At 36.2% G+C, this 18784-nt stretch overlaps 2 protein-coding genes across 8 annotated transcripts in view; both read right to left on the bottom strand.

The window, feature by feature from the left end:
- LOC107013676 (pectin acetylesterase 9-like) overlaps window positions 1-5452 on the bottom strand; it is a 39524-nt gene extending 34072 nt beyond the window's left edge. Inside the window, exons 1-6 of the mRNA XM_015213540.2 lie at window positions 5276-5452; window positions 5003-5083; window positions 3114-3200; window positions 2880-3022; window positions 2642-2792; window positions 2402-2524 (exon numbers count right to left, since the gene is read on the bottom strand). Of these exons, the coding sequence (XP_015069026.1) occupies window positions 2402-2524; window positions 2642-2792; window positions 2880-3022; window positions 3114-3200; window positions 5003-5083; window positions 5276-5437 (747 nt within the window). The 5' untranslated portion in view covers window positions 5438-5452. The remainder of the gene's footprint in view (window positions 1-2401; window positions 2525-2641; window positions 2793-2879; window positions 3023-3113; window positions 3201-5002; window positions 5084-5275) is intronic.
- Window positions 5453-6874: 1422 nt separating this feature from the next.
- Window positions 6875-18607, bottom strand: LOC107013677 (tripeptidyl-peptidase 2-like). 7 transcript variants are annotated; one of them, XM_015213546.2, is made up of 14 exons: window positions 18431-18607; window positions 18158-18238; window positions 16269-16355; window positions 16035-16177; window positions 15797-15947; window positions 15557-15679; window positions 11825-11908; window positions 11546-11733; window positions 11250-11424; window positions 11055-11176; window positions 10875-10969; window positions 10537-10595; window positions 8785-8939; window positions 7311-7446 (listed from the first exon to the last, which is right to left on the bottom strand). In XM_015213546.2, exons 1-14 carry the CDS (start codon window positions 18590-18592, stop codon window positions 7443-7445), a joined length of 1629 nt encoding a protein of 542 aa, XP_015069032.1. In that variant the 5' UTR covers window positions 18593-18607; the 3' UTR covers window positions 7311-7442. The 7 variants fall into 7 exon arrangements, with proteins under 7 accessions (XP_027771095.1, XP_015069032.1, XP_015069031.1 ...); XM_015213545.2 differs by having other exon boundaries at window positions 7326-7452; XM_027915292.1 differs by lacking the exon at window positions 7311-7446 and adding an exon at window positions 7769-8383.
- Between the last annotated feature and the right edge of the window lie 177 nt (window positions 18608-18784).

The raw sequence follows: 18784 nt of genomic DNA, 5'->3' as shown, positions 1-18784 counted from the left end.
GATTTTTGTGTTTGTTTCTTGCAGAGAAACAAGAAGGACGTTAATCACCTCTAGACCAATTGTAAAGTAACCTCTAGACTGTGGCAGCTGATGCCAAAACTGCTCCTATAAGCTATACCACGCCGAATACCAATGAAAGACTTCCTATGGTGCAGGAGAATAAGAGGCAAAAGACCCAAAGGAAACATAGCATGATATTCCATTCGACAAGATGTATGTGGACACTATGGAGTTAAGAAATTCTGAATCTAAAAGCAAAGAGAAAATCAATTAGACAATTGCGTAGAACTATAGTATTTTGATTTTATTCTTGAGTGGAAAAGGCACGTCTCCCTACTTGTATAGATGATTGGTTGAAGTTTGGTGAAAAAAACTCTTTCATATGCCTCTTCTATACTAGGCAATTTTATTTTTTGACCAGCCTTATACGCTACTCATCATTTGGCAATAAAATATGTTCATTTAAATAAAAATAGTGGCCAAATCTATAAATCAGCCAAAAGATTTTCAGGCCACTAGTTTCATTTAAACACAGCAAACTCTATCCAGAGCTCAGAAGATAAAACCTGAAAGTTCAATGCAGATTTTTTTCCATTTGATGTCAATGGGAACATGGATTGATCTGTTAGCTCCTGAGTAATTAAGAGGAGCCCAACTCAGGCTGCCTGACAACAATTCAACTTTTGAAAAAAAAAAGTAGCATTTCAAGGGGGCATCTCGCTTGAATTACATGATACCAACCCTGAACTGAACACACGCCCCATTCTTTTGCATATAGGTATGCATCATGCAATTGCTCATCTGATGCCCTATCAGAGAGCCTTATCCTCATAACTGATATAAAACCTCAGAAATCTGAAATGAAAAAGTAACTCTATTATAGAAGACAACCACTGTTGGGTAATATTAACCACCTATGACCTACCCTGCATCTATATACTAAGAGATTAGAGAGCGAAGGGTAAGGAATGGGATTTACTCTGCTTCCTGGAGTTGACACGCTAATCTAGCAATACGGCTAACCAGGTCCTTATAATTGTAAAAGATACTGTGCATGCAAGACCTTTAAGAAGATTATCCACCTATTAATTCTTTAAAGTGAGTATGGAAGTTCAGAGAATTACACCGTCCATCCAAGACAGAAAAATAAATATAAGTATTGTGTGACAAAGACAATTAATCTGTCAGATATACACAACAGAACTATATTGTTGGTATGATCCTCAATTTCAACCAAACCTAAATTTGCAGCAATACAATATTAAATACAGTCAGCACATCTTTTTACACAAGTTTCTGCACCCAAAGTGCATGTTTATTCAAAGCTAAACAGTTATTATTGTGAAACGTGTGGAGAAACACCTCAAAGATATAAAGCTAGAGCACAGTAACAACCAAATGAAGGAGATAACAATAGTCAACTCCTCATTACTATGTGGTGATTCCTTTAGTTTAGGTACTTTTGACGACCCCCAAAAGTAATGACCCAAATACTTAGCTAGCGTTTGGCCATAGATCCCAAATATTTTTGGCAAGTCATTCTTAGCTGAAATTTCACCATGTGTTAGATCATAGTTTATGGTGGGCGATGTTTGATATTTTAAAGAAATATTTATACTCATAAGTTTTAAAAACTATCATTTTATAATGAACATGTTCTGTGATAAAAATTGGAACTCATAGATTATAAGTTACAACCTGCTTATAAACAATTTCACAATCAGTGTAGGAACTACTGCTGGTTTCTCAAATCACGAGGGAGCATACAATATCTTTATATTTACCACAAACAAATCATAAGTTGAGTGAGTTCCTTCATGGTGCTTTTATCAAGCTTGTCAAGTTGGGATTAATAAATGAAGGGGTGTTTCTATAGAACTTCCCAAAAAAGAGAATTTGGCACAAACCTAGTTTTTTCTAGTTTTTGGGAATTTGGGTTTTTTCCGAAAATATTTGCCAAAAAAATGACAATTTGTATGGGCCAAACACTTTTTGCCAAGTTTTTTCCCAAAAATACATCTACTTTTTATCGTCAAACAGGTCCTTAATCTAATATTGCATAGAAACACACCTAATGTATCAACACCTGCATGCCAAAAGCCCTAAACCTAGAAAAAGAGAAGCATGAAAGAGTCGTGGAGACTGGAGAGACTGCATAGATGAAAAAGAAGGAAAAATTTAATTACCAAAACAAATATTGGCTTTGTTTGATAAATGGTGAAGAAGGTAATGATCAAGTTTCTAAGTTTCTACAATTAAAAGATAACACCCACACAGAATTTAAAGCAGGGATCACCGGAAATTTAAGAACTACCATTGCAGGAAGAAGAGAAGCAAGAAAAGGCCACGGGAGAGATGATGACCTAATAGTAAAAATGATATAATGATGAATAGGCCCTACCTCTACAGCTGCAATCAAGGCCCTAGTCAAACCAGTTCCTGTTTCCATAGAACCCAACCGTGAATCCCCAATTTTACAAGACACAATTTGTGCTCCAGGTGCAACTCCATTTAGTAAAGGTTCCTTCAAAAAGAACAAGCATTACATAAACACATCTTAATATAGTATCAGGTTAGTTAAATCTAGTGCTAGACAAGCACCAGTGTAATGGAAATGTTGCCAACAGAAATATTATTCTACCTCCGGGTGGAAGGCAGCGGCAATACCAGCAACGTGTGTGGCATGTGGGGAACTATCTGTCACGATACTTAATATATTCCTTTCATTGTAGACATTTAGCACACATGTACAGGCATCCAATTTACTAAAAACTCCATGCTTTTGTTCAAGCCTACAAAGTCAGTAGCTCAAACAATGAAACTCCAAACAGTAAAAGCAGTAGATATTGATTACTACTGTTTCTAGCAGCCAGTCATACCTGTAATTAGTTAAAGGAACAAAATCTGCAAGCTTTCCACATCCTGATTCATCCTCAAGACTCTGTGTGTCCAAAGCAGCTCTCCAAAGCTCCCCATCATGCCATACGACAGCATCAATAACTGGTCCCTTGTCATCGTAGCTCTATGACAGATATCAGATTTAGCAATGGAAACCGAAAATACAACTTTTTGGTTAAGGACTTGGAAATGAATCAGTACAAAATGGTACCGACATCAGCTTGCTTGCGCAGAAGATCAACTCTATTCTGGAGGTCTTCACGGACCATTTTCAAGTGCGCACCTTCGACTTTTGTGTGCTTCTGCAGAATTGGTAATATTATGTTCAGCGAAGTTACATCAAAGTAAAATTAGATAACTAGAACAACAAACTCGAAAAAAACAGAGCATTCCCCGCATATGTAAAGCAATGGCTAATGAGTTGGAACATTTTAGATAAACCAGTGGACTTTAAACCTATGTTTATTAACTTATGCAATTGAGTGCTTACAGACGTATGAGCCAAGGAATTAATGATAAATTGCTTTTACAGAAACTCTGATTAGATATAATTAATAGCACCGCATTTACCTTTAACAAAATGAACACAATGAGTAAGTACTCCTAATAAACAGCTAATTAGAATGTCATGCGATATTTTAAAGCAATAAAGATCCTTGATTCTTTTTCTAACACAATAAGATCAAAACCCTTTTCTAGTATATCAAAACCCTTTTCTAGTACGATATATTTAGATCAAAACCCTATCAAAGTAGTCCAACTGCATAAGACAACCTCATCTGATTAGTTTCACTGAGCAATCTAATCAGCTCTCATATTAGTCAAAATGCTCCTATTTCACCTGTTAAGCTTTATGTTAAGATGGAAAGCATAACCAACTTCACATTAGACCTCAACATAGGCCGAATCAAAAAAATATTAGGCTAGGCTGTCAACTGTCACCATGGCTGAATCGGGTATCTGTGCAAATTAAGGTTCAACACCATAGTTGTACGCCTTTACCTTTAAGATTTGGTGAACTTGGTTGCATTTTGAACATTTATAAAATTCATGTCAATTGTTTTAGTAGATCTTTGAAACACTTGGTGCCCAAATATGTGATCTCTGGCATGGGCACCTAAGTCCGATGGTTTATTTTCTTTCTTAAGGGTTCTTTGAGAATTAACCTTCATAAGTTACAATAGATAAGTGGCTAACTTTTCTCTCTTTCTTTTCAGTATCGTGAGTTGACATGCAGACATGGCAAGAATTTTGTGTCTTGAGACTGTGAGTCTCATCTCTAGAATTAATTTGTTAGCATTCCACAAGCTCTGATCATAGAAAAAGGATACAACCAAGACATGTGGTGGTTACAAGCTACCTAAAATGTACTTAAGATAAGGAAAGCCGTCCTTCCTCTCTAGCATGGTAAGAGTTTGACCTTTTAGGGTGGTTCAGTAGGGTGTACAAGAGTAATGTTAAAATAGAGTGGATAGTAATGCTTGCACTAATCATGCATAGATTATTTCTAATGCATTTTTTGGTTTGGTGTTACTGAAAACAGCATGCATTGTATATTTTTAAAAAACAACGTACTTACAAAGATACCCTCCACAAATATGGTGGAAAAGATGAAAAACAGGTTTTGAGGGGCAATTGGGTGTTTGACCATGCTAATGCATTCATCAACCGCCTTGTATAACTAATACCAGGGATTTTCATATATTAGCTATACACTCCACAATACACAATAGAATGTATAATTGATGCTTGCATCAGCAAGCATCAGTTATACATGGCATGAGAAGTGTACCAAATAAGGTACTACTAATACACAAAGCTTATGCATGCATTATTTTTGCTAATACACTCTATCAAACCACTCCTTAGATATAATAGGACTATCTAATTTGACGTACTCAGAAGCAAGCTCTAAAGGTTTCTTTTTGTATGACCTTCTCTTGCTTTACAGTGTTGCTTAAATAATATGACTAAAGAATTTACAAGTTTCTTCATCATTATACAATTGAAGATGCTCACTGCAAATAAGTTGATGACCTCTACATTTGCAATTTATCAAAATATGAGGTTATTGAAGGAAATAATCACAGAGATGGTGGAGAACCTTATCAAATTGATCAAGCTGCTTTACAGCCTCTGCTATTGCTTCTTGATTTTCCTCATCCCACCTTCTCTTTCGTTCTTTCTGCAAATAAGAAGAGTTTATAGAAAGAAAATACTTTAGAATCCCTCAAGAAAGAAATCAACTACTAACCCTCAGTCCCAAAAAAGTTGGGGTTTGAACTTAACTTAAAAAGAAATTCAAGAAAAAAATAAATTATAAATACTAGTATAAAGCAAAGAACCAGAATATAAAGAGAATGGCAACCAGAATTACCTTTACTCGAGAGGTCAGTGTATCAGTAAAGAGCTCATACACCAATTTGCAGCCAACATGCCACTGACCAGATGGATTCTTCCATGAAGAATTTATGACAAGAGAAGCCCCTACAAAATAATAAATATATGAAGTATTTATGTTGCATACTGATAGAAACATAAGTTTTATATTGGATAAAAGAGAGAGACAAGTATCTCGTATCTCCAAATTAATTTTTCTGCATATAAAAGATATTACAACATATCAACACATCACTGGATCTATTATGTATATAATAGCTAACTATAGCTATTTCATAACCATTTAGAATAAAGAGACATAACTTCTAGTAACTATTAAGATTACATTAGTCAAAATTATCATCAGCTAGTTATCATTCAGTTAGTTAGTCTATTAGTTATTCAATTAGTTAGTGGCAGCTGCAGTATCCAGCTCATTGACAGCTGTAAGGTAGTTACTAGTCAGATATTTTTGTTTCCTCCTTATATAAGTACACACACACTTGTAATGGAATTGATTGATTGTTTTTCCCCAAATTCCTTCCTCCTTCACTTCCATTCTCATGGATTGAGGCTGTGATATTGGTTTATCCTTCTGTGCAGTCCTCTTGACAGTAACTATAATGAATTTCCAAATAACTGCTAATAACGTAAGAAACTGCCCAATACTCTATGTGTGAGAACTCCACAAATTTGAGATGCAGATCATTATCTTCACCTATCTTTCTTCGTTTCTTCCTCCTTGAGTAAGTATGGAAGATACGTGGCATATCATATACAAATGAATCAAGAGTTTGTAGACTCATAGTACCTTTTGGTACTTCAAAAGCAAGCAAGATTCGAAATGTAAATGTCATGGTCCCTTGTCATAGAGTTTTGGAAAATGTCGGAGCAATGCAATTAAAAAGAAGTGGTTTGTAGAAGGATGCACGAGAGTAGTTTATTTCCCTTTCAACTGCATACACTCAGATGTCCTGAGATCACATTACCAATCAAAAAAGTTGAAGGCATTCCTGAATCTGACTAAATCTTTCCATAATGAGAAATGATATAGGTCTTTCTTTCCTTTTTAAAGTTCATAAATGACGAAGGTCTATTATATATATTATATGTGAAGAGAAATTGGAGTTGTCGTAAATGGCAATAGCCATGACTTAATAGAAGAATTCCTGAACACATAATACTCACTTCCTAAAGTAATAGAATAAACTATCACTATATCTACCATCCAAGTAAGACACCAACATGATTGATTCTAGTGACATATTTAGACTTCATCTCATATTAATTGGCAAAATACAGATGTTTGTACCAGAATAAGCTGTACAAATATGTGGAGGAGAATAAGATACCAAGCTAGCCCTTCACAAAGTATGCCTACTACTGAAACTGGTCACCAAAAACTTTGGTTCGGCTCAAAAATTCTAAATCTGATTTGAGGCTATGAATTATCAAATCTGATTTGAGGCTATGAATTATCACAGGACTTTCTCTTCATCAACAAATCTTCACAGATACCAGAAAATGTGAGAACTGATCAGGAAACCACAACATCTTAACTGAAATTATCACATGAAAATAGATTTCACTTTCAAAGTAGGGAAAGGAATTGATATATAGTCAAGCCAGCCATTTAATGACTGCTTTGGCACTGACCAACAACAACCAAAGAAGCTTGTGTCGTTGCCTCAAAAATTGATCATCTATACAAGCCCAAAGAAAAATTGGCTAGGGCATAAATCCAGTTTGAAATATCCAAACTACATAGGTGACAACAGGAACGGTAATATAAAACATAAAACAACTAGTCCACAAGTTCTCCTTGGCACTTCCATGTGCATATGCAACATCAACTAACGTAAGGTTTCTTTTTCTTAAGATTTCAACAGTAAGACCTCTTGAACCAAGCAAGAAGCACACCAGCTCTTGAATCCACACTAACAAATAAGAGAACATTGTGTCTCCGCTTCATACTTAGCTATGGTAAAAGGATTTCATCCAGAATTATTTTGTTCACGTTCTCATTCCATCTTCAAAGCATCCTGCTTCCCCTTGATTTGTCACTGTGATCTGATCTTCTGCTTGTAAGTAGCACTTTCTTCTCTTTGGGCTGTAAATTATTTCCAAATGGATTCTTGTTTGTGTCTTGTATACTTGAGCAATTGTTAGCTGCACCTTTTAGCAATAGATATTAAAAACAAATCTCAAGATATTGAAAATATTTAGGATGACATCGACAGTTTTATCAAAGCACGCTTAAGCCCAGAAGCGAGGCTCAAAATGTGTTGAGCGCCTCGCTCGCTTTATGTGTGCTTCAGTGTCGTCATCAAGGTTCTAAGACAAACTTTTCCTTGACAATGAGCCTCTTATGAAGAATTGACACGAAACAATTGATATTTCACTTCATAACTAAAAAAAAATCAATTTCATTGGTCATATATTTGTCATAATGTTTATAATTATTAGTTTGGACTAAACATATATATTTGTATTTTTTTCTCCCTTTGCGCCTTTTTTTAATTAAAGCCCACACTTTATTAGCGCTTTGCACTTAAAGCCCACACGGACCTTAGAGCTTTTTTGCGCTTTTCGCCTTTGATATCACTGGACATCGAGGAGGATTTCATCCCAACACCACATATTCTGCCAAAAACTAATATTTTCCCTGTTTCCTGCTCTACTGAACTACTTGCGTCATTATGTTTTTTTACATAAACAATGTCCATAAGAAGATGTGGCTATCATTGTTCATCAGGGAGTCCACCTCATTAGTTCCATATAGTCCCTTCTCAAGGACCCCTAGATATCTTCCCTACTTTCCAAATGATAATGGGGATGTGATTACCTTCCAACTTATCGACGTGACACCTTTTTGCCTCGTCCTTTGAGCTAACAAGAAATTCCTTTGAAGTCTCTCCACTTATTTAGTAACACATGCAGGAGAGAGCACAAGAAGTGGACTTAGGTTGGATTTTCTATTACATACTCAATATTGACATCTAAGAACAACAAAAACATACCCAGTATAATCCCACAGCACTCACAATTGACACCATTGTGTGGAAAACTAACGAAATGATGTTACCAGCTAGCTCTTAAGGAGTTCCTGTGGTCATATGACATCAAATCATTTTGAGGTTGATTAGGATACAATAGCTTAAGGTCCTGTAGAGCAGTCTATTTAATCATTTGTGCACCATTTTTTCAGTGTTGAAAGGCCACAAGTATGACCTGCTGCAACTAAAGTAGTAGCACATAGCTTAAAATATAAAGATGTTTCCAGCACCCCCCTTGGAATAATCAGCAGACAAGCAAACTGGAAGAAACCAACCCATCATTGAGGTAGCCACAAATTTGTGCATTTGGCAATTCAAAAGCAATTATGAAAGATCACACATTCAGAGAGCTATAAATGGACAGAGGAACTGGAAAAATAAGAAAATAAATGATTTATATTTAATTTAATCATCTAATCAGAAATCAGAATAGATAGGATAGCTAAGTAACCTGAAGCTGCGCCCATTATGGGTGAGGAGGAGGTAGTCAGGAGCTCTCACCACTGCCTCTCCAGTAGAATGCAACTCAATGCACTCTTCAAAAGGAACCAATTGGTCTAAGTTATTTGCATCTTCATGGAACTTCGGTGCTATTTCTACTGTCCACTGGGGAAAGAATGCTATCAGCCTACGAGGCTAGCAACATAATAATAAAAAAAAAGCATAACCGACTAAATGACATCTACACCAAATGTCCTTTCAGCTGGCTTTGCATTTAAAACAGATATGAGCCTTTTCTGCATCAATTTACTTAACACAATACAGAGAAGTAGCTCAAACCATTTTCAAGAATTTCATGTGTTCCCCTGAAATCAGCAGAATCAACTATCCCCATCGGATTCTACATTTCTCCATCACACACAATATGGTTTTATTCTGAAAACATACATTAAAAGGAGGTAGAGACTCACAGCAAGATGACTAGTTACATAGTAATAAGGAACCATATGAACGCGTCAAAGTTGACTGCCTTGACACTAAAAAGAATAGCACAAAAGATATTTATTATTCGGCTTTGCCTCACTCTACCTGAAACATCGAAAACCTAACTCCACTCAAAGACCGGGTATCTACTAAATCAATTTGCAAACCTTTCATCCAGTCTGTTGGTCTTTAAAAGCTTTAGGCATACATAGATGCCTCTAGAAAGGTATAGAGGTTTCCACTTCCACTGTGGCAACTCTACTCTACTTCTGTTCTTTTCTTTGACCGCAGTAGAGTATTAAATTGGCAACTTATAAATAAGAATTCTAGTCTGGGTGTGGAAGAACTGTGAGGGTCACGACAAAAATAAGAAAGGATCAGAGTCTGTTTTATCAGTGACGTGATGCTGAAGTGGATAATCTGTGTAGAATTGTATCAACTTGTATTTATGGCAATGGCAAGGAGCTATGATAGCAATAGGCTGCTGTTTCTGTAGGAAAACTTGTAGGCTCCAGGTATTTCTAGGATCGCGACAAACAAAGAGACAGTGGCCCGAGGCATTTGTGATGCGTGGGTCAAAGTGTAAAGCTTAGGCACATGAATAAGAAGGAAAGAATTTTGACAACCAACTGTCACAATCACATCTACAGAGTTCTAATTGTGATTTCTCTAATTTTGCCTAACTTACAAGCGAATACCATCGTTTAAGGTTCCAATAGAAAGAAGGACGAGAGTCAGTTGGGGGTAACTCAGTCCACCCAAGAGGATTGAAGCATGAGGTTATCAACTTAGATATTCCAGGTTCTATCTAATTTATTGGGTTTAACTTCAACTACTATACAACAACTTGGGCTATACAACAACTTGGGCTCAGACCCAAGCAAAGTGGAGTGAGGGCTTGAGGCTATATGAATCCCAACTTCCTCTTTAAGCTCATTTCAAATTATCAGCATACTACATAGAATAAAAGTGAAATATAAGTTCTTTATATTTAGAACTACTATAAATAATTAATAAAGGAATATACCAAGGGGCGTTAGAGGAAGCCTTACTATAATAAGACATTAAATCTTATCTAAACTACTTGCTCCAGGCCCCAGGGTACTCAGAGACTCCAAAGATGCCAAATAAATATTGTTGAACCTTCGTAACAGATCATTGTCAATCCATAAATTATTCAGCCTTCATAAACAAAACTACACCTCGACTCCATATTTTGGGGTCAGCTATATGAATCTTTGGCATGCTTGACAAACAGAAGTTAGAGCATTTATCTCACCTCTGTAGATTGGTGACAATATAAAGGCTCCCTAAGGTAGATGCCTCGAGACGTAGCAGCTGCAAAATATAGCATTTCTGATCAGAATGAACACATCCTTTGATCAGACCAGAAATAATGGTGATAATAATACACAAACTTTTTAAGTTAAAGCAACTGCTATATTACCCCAAAGAACCAAAAAGACAACACTTATTCATCTTTGATAAACCTCCTTTTTGATCCGGTATTCACCATTTGTAAAAGCTTAGGAAAAATGGTTTGCGGCATCATGAAGGGTTACAAAGAAATACAGACATGCACGAAACACAGATATGAGCACACACACACATACTTACACGAAGTTGGTTTGCTTGTGATGCCAGCCTGCTTAATTTTTACTTGATACCACACACAGGGAAGATTTTGCACCTTTTGCATGTAGTCATAAGCCCTGCAACGATGTTCAAGATATTAATCATAAACGGATCAATGGTCATGCTAAAGATCAAAAGTCACAAGGAAGCAGTAAACCTAACTTGTCAACTTGCATGACTCCCTGTCCAGCGGTTAATTTTTCTTCTGGTAAAGCACCTATGGGTATAGATGTATTTTCAAGAGCCTTCCGTACAGTGTATGGACTAACAGGAATACCTTCCGCCTGCAGGTCACAGACTTGCAGTCAAAAAGAAAACAAGAGACACCGTATCAAAGGTCCAAAACATTTGAATTACCTTCATAGCACTGACGATTAAAGCCACACCTCCACAAGCAGAAGGAGATGACATTGATGTTCCGTTCATTAACATGCGTCTTTGAAGGGTCCATGTGGGCACAGGGGCCACCGCACCACCAGGGGCACTTATGGAGACACCAAGATCACCATCCACAGTGGGTCCCCGACTAGACCTGCGAACTCTTGGAGCTAATTTTGTACTCCACACTCTAACTAGGACAGAGGAACAAAGTATCCCAAAAGTTCCTAAATCTCGAATTGGAAAAGGGAGAAACCATTAAATAAGGTACATACCAGGTGTATTCAAGGCCTTCAGTAGGTGGCTCAACTAATAAGTGAGCACCAGCAGCCATAGCTGGAGAAACATATGCACCTACTCCAATTATGCTTGAACTTGTGCCACCAGGTGCACCCACAGTAGTCAAAGCTGGCCCATTATTGCCAGCACTACTGACAAATATTAGGCGGTGTTTGTTGACCACCTAAAATATTTCACCAGATGGTCAACCGATTAACAGATTTCTCATGCACTGAACTACCACAAAGTGATCATACAAAGGCAACGAACATTACCTCATTGACAAGGTCAACAAAGCGACCATAGTCTGGCAGCAGTGTAGGTTCTCCGTAACTCATATTGATGAGATCACATTTATGCTGTCCACAAAATAGAAGTATGCACATCTCAACAATGATTAAAAATCAACATAGAACTACCCGCAAACCACAGTTTTTTATTGTCAATACACATCTATTCAGAGCATTTTAAGTCGTCACTTGACAAGAATGAAAACCGCGGAGGTAATGTAGAGTCACGCGACACTCACCGAGGTTGTTAGACGTCAGAGAGCCGGATATTATAAGACTGACATCAACTTGCATGTCTATGCCAAGCATATAGGCTTTTTAGCCCAAAGTACTAGCCTTTACAGCAAGACTTAGCATTTCGCATCTTAGTCAATCGGATAGTCCACTGTAAAAATATTTCTAATAAAACCTTACTTACTTAACCCACAAACACGGCCCACAGTTTAAAGCCAGGGACAAGCTCACCACTGTAGCGAGAATTTGGGTTGTGCGTTGGTTCGACAATATCCGAATTCCAAGCCAAAAGTTATTCCAGCTGAAAACCAGTTTTGAGACTTGAACAGCTGTACCAGTCTGCCCACAAATGGTTATTTGAGCATTTACAAAAATTATATCCTTCATGAGCAGTGAATTCGACCACTTCTCTCACTCACCCTTCCCTTTCCTTAAAAAAATAAGTAGGCATCTGGCCATAGATTCCAAATATTTGTCACTTTTGTTGGAATTGTGTTTGGTTATACTTTTTGCAAAGGATATTTGAAATATTGTTCATGCTTGAATGTACTTAAATACAACTTCATAAGTGAAAAGTAAGTTGGACAAGGTTACAAGTTGTTCCCAAATTTGAAATACAACTTCAAGTTGGATTTTGAAATTTTCGCAGCCAAACTAGTATTCACTATAAAGTGAAAAAAGAAGGGTCAAACGGGTTCTTAGTTTATTCATGATATGTTCCTATCACCTAAGAACGAAATAAACTCACAATCTCAATTTACTTCTTCTCACAAATAACTTTCAAATTCAACTACCTATTACTTAACTCTCTTACATACTAAGCTTCTCTCTTTCAATTTCAATTTATAAGGCTATAAATCGATTATATCACGTAAGCTCCGGAGATCAAAACGTTCTTCTGAATCTCAAAGTTGAGCGGTTGAATAAATATCAACATTATTGTATATTGGATGTTTAAAAAAATTAAATTGCAATTTGACTGTTATAGCACCAAATTCGTACATGTTTGGAATTTTTTAATTTTCTTTAAATTGTGCTCTTCACTTCACTTAATGTTTTTTGCTTCAAGCCCATGTACTTGTCGATTTTTGTGTTTGTTTCTTGCAGAGAAACAAGAAGGACGTTAATCACCTCTAGACCAATTGTAAAGTAACCTCTAGACTGTGGCAGCTGATGCCAAAACTGCTCCTATAAGCTATACCACGCCGAATACCAATGAAAGACTTCCTATGGTGCAGGAGAATAAGAGGCAAAAGACCCAAAGGAAACATAGCATGATATTCCATTCGACAAGATGTATGTGGACACTATGGAGTTAAGAAATTCTGAATCTAAAAGCAAAGAGAAAATCAATTAGACAATTGCGTAGAACTATAGTATTTTGATTTTATTCTTGAGTGGAAAAGGCACGTCTCCCTACTTGTATAGATGATTGGTTGAAGTTTGGTGAAAAAAACTCTTTCATATGCCTCTTCTATACTAGGCAATTTTATTTTTTGACCAGCCTTATACGCTACTCATCATTTGGCAATAAAATATGTTCATTTAAATAAAAATAGTGGCCAAATCTATAAATCAGCCAAAAGATTTTCAGGCCACTAGTTTCATTTAAACACAGCAAACTCTATCCAGAGCTCAGAAGATAAAACCTGAAAGTTCAATGCAGATTTTTTTCCATTTGATGTCAATGGGAACATGGATTGATCTGTTAGCTCCTGAGTAATTAAGAGGAGCCCAACTCAGGCTGCCTGACAACAATTCAACTTTTGAAAAAAAAAAGTAGCATTTCAAGGGGGCATCTCGCTTGAATTACATGATACCAACCCTGAACTGAACACACGCCCCATTCTTTTGCATATAGGTATGCATCATGCAATTGCTCATCTGATGCCCTATCAGAGAGCCTTATCCTCATAACTGATATAAAACCTCAGAAATCTGAAATGAAAAAGTAACTCTATTATAGAAGACAACCACTGTTGGGTAATATTAACCACCTATGACCTACCCTGCATCTATATACTAAGAGATTAGAGAGCGAAGGGTAAGGAATGGGATTTACTCTGCTTCCTGGAGTTGACACGCTAATCTAGCAATACGGCTAACCAGGTCCTTATAATTGTAAAAGATACTGTGCATGCAAGACCTTTAAGAAGATTATCCACCTATTAATTCTTTAAAGTGAGTATGGAAGTTCAGAGAATTACACCGTCCATCCAAGACAGAAAAATAAATATAAGTATTGTGTGACAAAGACAATTAATCTGTCAGATATACACAACAGAACTATATTGTTGGTATGATCCTCAATTTCAACCAAACCTAAATTTGCAGCAATACAATATTAAATACAGTCAGCACATCTTTTTACACAAGTTTCTGCACCCAAAGTGCATGTTTATTCAAAGCTAAACAGTTATTATTGTGAAACGTGTGGAGAAACACCTCAAAGATATAAAGCTAGAGCACAGTAACAACCAAATGAAGGAGATAACAATAGTCAACTCCTCATTACTATGTGGTGATTCCTTTAGTTTAGGTACTTTTGACGACCCCCAAAAGTAATGACCCAAATACTTAGCTAGCGTTTGGCCATAGATCCCAAATATTTTTGGCAAGTCATTCTTAGCTGAAATTTCACCATGTGTTAGATCATAGTTTTTGGTGGGCGATGTTTGATATTTTAAAGAAATATTTATACTCATAAGTTTTAAAAACAATCATTTTATAATGAACATGTTCTGTGATAAAAATTGGAACTCATAGATTATAAGTTCCAACCTGCTTATAAACAATTTCACAATCAGTGTAGGAGCTACTGCTGGTTTCTCAAATCACGAGGGAGCATACAATATCTTTATATTTACCACAAACAAATCATAAGTTGAGTGAGTTCCTTCATGGTGCTTTTATCAAGCTTGTCAAGTTGGGATTAATAAATGAAGGGGTGTTTTTATAGAACTTCCCAAAAAAGAGAATTTGGCCCAAAACTAGTTTTTTCTAGTTTTTGGGAATTTGGGCTTTTTACGAAAATATTTGCCAAAAAATGACAATTTGTATGGGCCAAACACTTTTTGCCAAGTTTTTTCCCAAAAATACATCTACTTTTTATGGTCAAACAGGTCCTTAATATAATATTGCATAGAAACACACCTAATGTATCAACACCTGCATGCCAAAAGCCCTAAACCTAGAAAAAGAGAAGCATGAAAGAGTCGTGGAGACTGGAGAGACTGCATAGATGAAAAAGAAGGAAAAATTTAATTACCAAAACAAATATTGGATTTGTTTGATAAATGGTGAAGAAGGTAATGATCAAGTTTCTAAGTTTCTACAATTAAAAGATAACACCCACACAGAATTTAAAGCAGGGATCACCGGAAATTTAAGAACTACCATTGCAGGAAGAAGAGAAGCAAGAAAAGGCCCTGGGAGAGATGATGACCTAATAGTAAAAATGATATAATGATGAATAGGCCCTACCTCTACAGCTGCAATCAAGGCCCTAGTCAAACCAGTTCCTGTTTCCATAGAACCCAACCGTGAATCCCCAATTTTACAAGACACAATTTGTGCTCCAGGTGCAACTCCATTTAGTAAAGGTTCCTTCAAAAAGAACAAGCATTACATAAACACATCTTAATATAGTATCAGGTTAGTTAAATCTAGTGCTAGACAAGCACCAGTGTAATGGAAATGTTGCCAACAGAAATATTATTCTACCTCCGGGTGGAAGGCAGCGGCAATACCAGCAACGTGTGTGGCATGTGGGGAACTATCTGTCACGATACTTAATATATTCCTTTCATTGTAGACATTTAGCACACATGTACAGGCATCCAATTTACTAAAAACTCCATGCTTTTGTTCAAGCCTACAAAGTCAGTAGCTCAAACAATGAAACTCCAAACAGTAAAAGCAGTAGATATTGATTACTACTGTTTCTAGCAGCCAGTCATACCTGTAATTAGTTAAAGGAACAAAATCTGCAAGCTTTCCACATCCTGATTCATCCTCAAGACTCTGTGTGTCCAAAGCAGCTCTCCAAAGCTCCCCATCATGCCATACGACAGCATCAATAACTGGTCCCTTGTCATCGTAGCTCTATGACAGATATCAGATTTAGCAATGGAAACCGAAAATACAACTTTTTGGTTAAGGACTTGGAAATGAATCAGTACAAAATGGTACCGACATCAGCTTGCTTGCGCAGAAGATCAACTCTATTCTGGAGGTCTTCACGGACCATTTTCAAGTGCGCACCTTCGACTTTTGTGTGCTTCTGCAGAATTGGTAATATTATGTTCAGCGAAGTTACATCAAAGTAAAATTAGATAACTAGAACAACAAACTCGAAAAAAACAGAGCATTCCCCGCATATGTAAAGCAATGGCTAATGAGTTGGAACATTTTAGATAAACCAGTGGACTTTAAACCTATGTTTATTAACTTATGCAATTGAGTGCTTACAGACGTATGAGCCAAGGAATTAATGATAAATTGCTTTTACAGAAACTCTGATTAGATATAATTAATAGCACCGCATTTACCTTTAACAAAATGAACACAATGAGTAAGTACTCCTAATAAACAGCTAATTAGAATGTCATGCGATATTTTAAAGCAATAAAGATCCTTGATTCTTTTTCTAACACAATAAGATCAAAACCCTTTTCTAGTATATCAAAACCCTTTTCTAGTACGATATATTTAGATCAAAACCCTATCAAAGTAGTCCAACTGCATAAGACAACCTCATCTGATTAGTTTCACTGAGCAATCTAATCAGCTCTCATATTAGTCAAAATGCTCCTATTTCACCTGTTAAGCTTTATGTTAAGATGGAAAGCATAACCAACTTCACATTAGACCTCAACATAGGCCGAATCAAAAAAATATTAGGCTAGGCTGTCAACTGTCACCATGGCTGAATCGGGTATCTGTGCAAATTAAGGTTCAACACCATAGTTGTACGCCTTTACCTTTAAGATTTGGTGAACTTGGTTGCATTTTGAACATTTATAAAATTCATGTCAATTGTTTTAGTAGATCTTTGAAACACTTGGTGCCCAAATATGTGATCTCTGGCATGGGCACCTAAGTCCGATGGTTTATTTTCTTTCTTAAGGGTTCTTTGAGAATTAACCTTCATAAGTTACAATAGATAAGTGGCTAACTTTTCTCTCTTTCTTTTCAGTATCGTGAGTTGACATGCAGACATGGCAAGAATTTTGTGTCTTGAGACTGTGAGTCTCATCTCTAGAATTAATTTGTTAGCATTCCACAAGCTCTGATCATAGAAAAAGGATACAACCAAGACATGTGGTGGTTACAAGCTACCTAAAATGTACTTAAGATAAGGAAAGCCGTCCTTCCTCTCTAGCATGGTAAGAGTTTGACCTTTTAGGGTGGTTCAGTAGGGTGTACAAGAGTAATGTTAAAATAGAGTGGATAGTAATGCTTGCACTTATCATGCATAGATTATTTCTAATGCATTTTTTGGTTTGGTGTTACTGAAAACAGCATGCATTGTATATTTTTAAAAAACAACGTACTTACAAAGATACCCTCCACAAATATGGTGGAAAAGATGAAAAACAGGTTTTGAGGGGCAATTGGGTGTTTGACCATGCTAATGCATTCATCAACCGCCTTGTATAACTAATACCAGGGATTTTCATATATTAGCTATACACTCCACAATACACAATAGAATGTATAATTGATGCTTGCATCAGCAAGCATCAGTTATACATGGCATGAGAAGTGTACCAAATAAGGTACTACTAATACACAAAGCTTATGCATGCATTATTTTTGCTAATACACTCTATCAAACCACTCCTTAGATATAATAGGACTATCTAATTTGACGTACTCAGAAGCAAGCTCTAAAGGTTTCTTTTTGTATGACCTTCTCTTGCTTTACAGTGTTGCTTAAATAATATGACTAAAGAATTTACAAGTTTCTTCATCATTATACAATTGAAGATGCTCACTGCAAATAAGTTGATGACCTCTACATTTGCAATTTATCAAAATATGAGGTTATTGAAGGAAATAATCACAGAGATGGTGGAGAACCTTATCAAATTGATCAAGCTGCTTTACAGCCTCTGCTATTGCTTCTTGATTTTCCTCATCCCACCTTCTCTTTCGTTCTTTCTGCAAATAAGAAGAGTTTATAGAAAGAAAATACTTTAGAATCCCTCAAGAAAGAAATCAACTACTAACCCTCAGTCCCAAAAAAGTTGGGGTTTGAACTTAACTTAAAAAGAAATTCAAGAAAAAAATAAATTATAAATACTAGTATAAAGCAAAGAACCAGAATATAAAGAGAATGGCAACCAGAATTACCTTTACTCGAGAGGTCAGTGTATCAGTAAAGAGCTCATACACCAATTTGCAGCCAACATGCCACTGACCAGATGGATTCTTCCATGAAGAATTTATGACAAGAGAAGCCCCTACAAAATAATAAATATATGAAGTATTTATGTTGCATACTGATAGAAACATAAGTTTTATATTGGATAAAAGAGAGAGACAAGTATCTCGTATCTCCAAAATAATTTTTCTGCATATAAAAGATATTACAACATATCTACACATCACTGGATCTATTATGTATATAATAGCTAACTATAGCTATTTCATAACCATTTAGAATAAAGAGACATAACTTCTAGTAACTATTAAGATTACATTAGT

This window comes from Solanum pennellii, chromosome 3 (assembly GCF_001406875.1).
Source record: "Solanum pennellii chromosome 3, SPENNV200".
NCBI lineage: Eukaryota > Viridiplantae > Streptophyta > Magnoliopsida > Solanales > Solanaceae > Solanum > Solanum pennellii.
This window is presented reverse-complemented; position numbering and strand designations above follow the sequence as displayed.